The sequence below is a fragment of the Chiloscyllium plagiosum genome, chromosome 47, assembly GCF_004010195.1.
Source record: "Chiloscyllium plagiosum isolate BGI_BamShark_2017 chromosome 47, ASM401019v2, whole genome shotgun sequence".
Taxonomy (NCBI): Eukaryota; Metazoa; Chordata; class Chondrichthyes; order Orectolobiformes; family Hemiscylliidae; genus Chiloscyllium; species Chiloscyllium plagiosum.
In genome coordinates, this window is record NC_057756.1 from 5,448,222 (window position 1) to 5,453,579 (window position 5,358).

The following is a 5,358-nucleotide window of genomic DNA, read 5'->3' on the forward strand; positions in this document are numbered from 1 at the left end:
GGGGGGGGGAGACGTGACTGGGGGGATGTGCAGAGAATGTTTGCTCTTGTGGGAGAATCTAGAACTAGTGGTCACTTTTATAAAAAATAAGGGGCCATCTATTTAAATCAGAGATGAGGGAAGATTTTGTCTCTGAGGCTTGAGTGTCTTTGTAATTCCCTTACTCCAAAGGCAGTGCATACAGGATCATTAAAGCAGAGATAGAGAGTTTGGTGATGACCGAAGCGATGACAGGTTGTCGGGATATGCAGGAATGTAAAGCTGAGGTTAAAATCAGATGAGTCATGATCTTATTGAGTGACTGAACAGGCTTAAAGGGCTGAGTGGCCTCCCCGTGTTTCTTGTTTGTGTGTCCCAAGGCACTTGATAGAAGTCAGTCTCTGACCAAACATGGTACTGAGCTCCCTCAGAAGATAACAAGACCCAGTAATCAGTTAAAGGAGTTTTCTTGCGGAGGGGGGGGGGGTTTGAGGTTGCTAGACAGAGAGGGATGGAGGGAGTGAGGGAGGAGCCATAACTTCAAACTTGGTGTCCAAGCAGCCGAGGCCACACGAGTTGGGGGAGAGGGTTGGAGAAGATTTGGTGTTTGGTTGACCACTTTCCCCTTGGTAACTCAGTTGTCCTCTCTCTGTTTTGTTCTCCAGGTAGAACTGGAGTCACCACTTCCCTGTTGCCAGGTGTACAGATAGGGATCATGCCAGGTACTGCCCTCTCCTGCACTGTCAGAGTAGAACCAGGCCTTCCATGGGGTGATGGGGAGCTACTGAAGAGCTAGTGTACAGTACAGGATGGGTGCTGAGTGTTGGTGTACCCTGAGCACCCGCTGTGTTGCTGGGAACATCTTCCTCTTTACGATCTTGGGGTCCTCTCAGTTCCTGTCTCTCGGCTGTTTGATTTTGACATTGGTGGCACGGAGTGCTTTGTAATCTGAATGGTAGAAGTTCTCTCTCTCTCTCTCTGTGGGATATTGGGTCCTTTTGGTCTGTCATGACAGGCTGAATGGCCACCTCCTGTGCCAAAGGTGATGATGTGACGTGTTGATGTGTAAACTGTCCAATGGCTGGTCTGCAGTGGTGTGTGATGGCGTAGGCTGGGAATCCATAACGCACTCGCGGTAATGTAGGTGTGACAGTGGGGGTGAGGGCAGGGAGGGAGGGAGTGAGTCTGTAATGGAGGTGTGGGGGCTTTATGAGTCTGTAGACCGCGGGCATATAATTTGGTGTATAATTTGCATTGTTTAAAATGTACTGTACTGAGGTTTCAGCCCTCTGCGTGTGGGACCCTTGTCTGGAGTGGGGACCACAGCAGATGGGGCGATGTTGGACTCATTTCCTGGTGAATAATCTTCCCTCTCTGCCCTCAGATTGGCTGTTTGTGGTCCTGGTTGTTCTCGGGTTTGTCATTCTGCTGATCCTGATTAGTGTTTGCTGGTGCCAGTGCTGCCCTCACACTTGCTGCTGTTATGTACGGTGTCCCTGTTGTCCAGAGAAATGCTGCTGTCCATATGCATGTGAGTAACCCTGTCTTCACTCGGACCTTTTCTGTCAACATGGAATGTTCCTCAGATCTAATCTTTGACTGAGCAGAGCAGAATCACTGTAAATATTGTAATGGGTTGGTGCAGAGGTACCTGCAGAGGGAGGGAGAAGTGAATAGAGCCCAGAACAAAGGTCAGGATCTTCACATCAATGATGGGTGGAACTTGGTCAAACACAGGATTACTCTCTTTCGCCCTCGCTGTCCCTCTCCCACACCACATCAACGTGACATGGCTCGAAGTGGTCAAATATTTCAAAGCTTTGGTCATGTTTTGATGGGGTCTGAGGGTTAGCAACCACAGTGACTAAGTAGGGCTAAAATATAGATCAGTCACAGTCTGCACGGGGGGAACACCTTCAATGGGCTGAATGGCCGCCTGATATTGTGAGGCGGGGGGGGGGGGGGGGGGGGGCAAATGGCCATCTGTTCCTGTGTGATGATTACAGTTTAGGTGATGTGGTAGGCTGTGGCAATTTGGGAATATTTCTCACTGGTGTCTAGTTCAATGTGTTTTCTCTCTTTCCCCCCCCCCTCCAGTATATCATGCTGGGAAAGCAGCTACAGCAGGTGTGCCTAGTCTCTACGCCCCCAGTACCTACGCTCCCAGTGTGTACTCCCACCCCAGTCAAGGCAAGATGCAGCCCCCGCTCCCGGTCATGGTCCCAATGACCCAGTTTAATGGAGGCTATGGATCGGATTTCGATGGAGCCAGCTCAGGTACGTCACCAAACACTGCAGACACAGAACAACGGGAATCGTCGGCAGTTCAAGCAGCAGCCAAGAGAGAGAAACAGCGCCAGTTTGGGTGGAGCTGGCTCTGCACTCAGGGTAAATGGTCATGCATGTGAGATGTTAACTCTTGAGAGGAGCAGCAGTTTCAGCTCTGGTCCCAGCTGGCTGCCCAGAGTGAAGGGGGCAGGAGTTACCTAGTTATGGCCATGGAAACCAGCAGGATAGCGCCATTGAGGAAGTGGTCGGTTGTGATCTAGAACAGAGGTGCAGGCTCAAGGGGCTGAATGGCCGGTTCCCTTTACCAGCTCTTGGGACGCAGTAACGTTCTGGACTCAGGAGGGGAGGGGATGAGGGCCCAGTGGGATGTTGCTCCCAGATTTTTGGGCCAGGGGTTTTGATGGGGTTCCCAAGCTAAGCACCACCATGCCACCCCTCTCCCCCACCCAGCAGAATGGGATGGCTCTCTCCTGGGCTGTGGGGCAGGGGGTTTAATGGGCCCCAGCCCAAACCTCCCTCTTCCCCCCTTCGGAATATATTCATTGGAATTCAGAAGAATTGGTGGAGGGGAGGAGATCTTACCGAAAGATATAAACTGATGAAGGGAATCTATGTGAGAGAAGCAGGAGGGTATCGGAACGAGGGGCACAGCCTCAAGATAACGGGGGTGGGGAGCAGATTTCAGACGGAGCTGAGGAGGAACCTCGGCACCCAGAGAGTTGGGAATCTGTGGGGTCCCCTGGCCAGCTGAGGCTATCACGTTGAATGTTGTTAAGGTGAAGGTAGATTTTGGAACAGTGAAGGGAGTAAGGGTTAGGGTGAGCGGGTGGATTGTTGGAGCTGAGTCCATGAAAAGATCAGCCATGATCTTACTGAATGGGAGAGCAGGTTCGAAGGGGCTGATTGGCTGCCGCCCCCGCCTCTTTCTTGTGTTCTGATGATCTCCCATCAATCCAGGTGAGGGGCTGGTACACTCCAGGTGAGGGGCTGGTACACTCCAGGTGAGGGGCTGGTACACTGCAGGTGAGGGGCTGGTACACTGCAGGTGAGGGGCTGGTACACGGGCTGGTACACTGCAGGTGAGGGGCTGGTACACTGCAGGTGAGGGGCTGGTACACTCCAGGCTGTACAACAGATTGAGAGACAGACACTGGGTTGTAACCACTGTCTGAGTCTTGATGATACAGCCTGTGATTATCATCGGAATCATGGTGTGTGCGCGTGTGTGTGTCAGATCATGTCCGCTGTTAGTCACTGAGTGGTGAAAAGCAGGTTTCAACTTGTCTCACAGAAATGTCAGTTTGTGTGGATCCTGCTCCCTTCTCTGTGCTGGAGCTTGGTACTGGGCCTGGGGCCCGGTGCAAGTCGGGCGGGGGTGGGTGGGGTCTGGTGTGGTCCTACAGGAAGTGTCTGGGTCTCTCTCTCTCTCTCTCTCTCTGGTTGCTGTGTGATGTAAATGGGCACTGGGGAATAGTACAAAGTGGGTCGTTGGAATTTGAAAGCTGCCCAGTGTTCCGTGCAGCCTAGGAGATTCGGTCGAGCGCAGTCGCCAGGCTAGGATTCAGCCTGGATGGGTGCATGGGCATGTCACAGGCTCATTCTGGATCAGTGGTGCTGGAAGAGCACAGCAATTCAGGCAGCATCCGAGGACAGGCAAAATCGACGTTTCGGGCAAAAGCCCTTCATAGGTTTTTACCTATGTCACAGGCTCAGACTACCCTGGGGTGTGGTGGGTGGGTTTGAGGGGTGGAGTTGGGATTGAGGTGGGCTCACAGTCTGGGACCCTGGAAAAAATTACCAGAAAGTAGTGTAGAGCCTGGCAGAGGGTTAAAGAGAGGATGGGAACCTTCGAAGAAGTGTGTGGGGCTGTATTGAACTGGGGCCTGACGCCTGAAGCCTGGGGTGTGAAGTCAGGGCCTGTGGCAGAGTTTGGAATTCAGAAGCCTGTGGCCTAACCATGTCACGCTTCCTGATCTCTCTCTCATTCTTTCACCATGTTTTCCAGTTGGAAACCAGAGTCGTGTTCCCCTACTACATGACCAGGACACCGCAAGCTCGGGTGAGTAAGCATTGTACAGTTTTATTCTCAGAGTGCTGAGATTCACTTTGTTGCTGTTCACTGGAGGCAGGGCCGTAATCCTGGGGGGGGGGGCTGGACTGTAATGGATGAATTTGAAACCTGTGGCAATCCAGACATTCACATTGCTGCCTCTGTCGTGAACGTGAATGTGAACAGACAGTGAAGCAGTCACATTCTCCAGGACTGGCAATTTTATATCTGGGTATTGATTGGCAGAAGTGGCCCTGTGGATGGTGTTATTTCACTCACTCCCCGGATATCGCTGTAGTCTGCTCTAACTATCTCAGTTTGAGGAACTCTGCCTCTCGAGCACAGCGTTGCCATAGTTCAGAACTCCACCTTCCAAACCACCCTGTGCAAACAAGTTTTTCCACTTCCGCTTATTTAGTTTCGTTCTGTCACATAACCAAGGAGCTGATCCACAAGAATAATCTCTGTGTTTACCATGTCCTTTTAACTCTTACTGCTCTGGAAAATTAATGAGAGACCATTGTACTGGGAGCTAGAAGGTGACCCTTCCCTGCTCTGCACCCTGACACCACACTGGCTTCTAGTCGGTGTCTGCACAAGGGGGACCATCCCACCACCGCGCGCCCCACTGCCCCCTCTCTACATGCACCACTGTACCCCACTGCGGTCCCCTTACTCCTTCAGGCTCCATGACCCCTTCAGACTCCATCGCTGTCAGGCCATCTTTGCTCCCACATTCTGGGCTGCCCCATGCCTCAGGTATTCCCTTGCCCCCATACCCCATTGTCCCCATATACCCTGTTGCACTTGTATGCCCCCCTCAAGCACCTCACTCCCTCAGTCCTTGACTTGGCTGCTCCCTCATTCCTTATCTTTCACTCACTCATAAATCTAACACCCAGGGAGGGTATCCATGTGGATGTGTGCACCTGCCTCCTGAGGGGGTATCTGTGTGTCTGGGTTAATGCTGATGGAGTTGTACCTCAGTTTGTTGGAGAGCTCTGTGAATAGCTACTGTTTGATAATCTCTCTCTCCACCC

At 52.1% G+C, this 5,358-nt stretch overlaps 1 protein-coding gene across 1 annotated transcript in view; it reads left to right on the forward strand.

Annotated features, from left to right (window-relative positions):
• The window catches only part of lsr (lipolysis stimulated lipoprotein receptor), a 133,709-nt gene that overhangs the window by 124,497 nt on the left and 3,854 nt on the right, over window positions 1–5,358 (forward strand). The window contains exons 4-7 of the mRNA XM_043683309.1: window positions 645–701; window positions 1,364–1,510; window positions 2,077–2,256; window positions 4,274–4,327. Coding sequence (XP_043539244.1) covers window positions 645–701; window positions 1,364–1,510; window positions 2,077–2,256; window positions 4,274–4,327 — 438 coding nt within the window. The remainder of the gene's footprint in view (window positions 1–644; window positions 702–1,363; window positions 1,511–2,076; window positions 2,257–4,273; window positions 4,328–5,358) is intronic.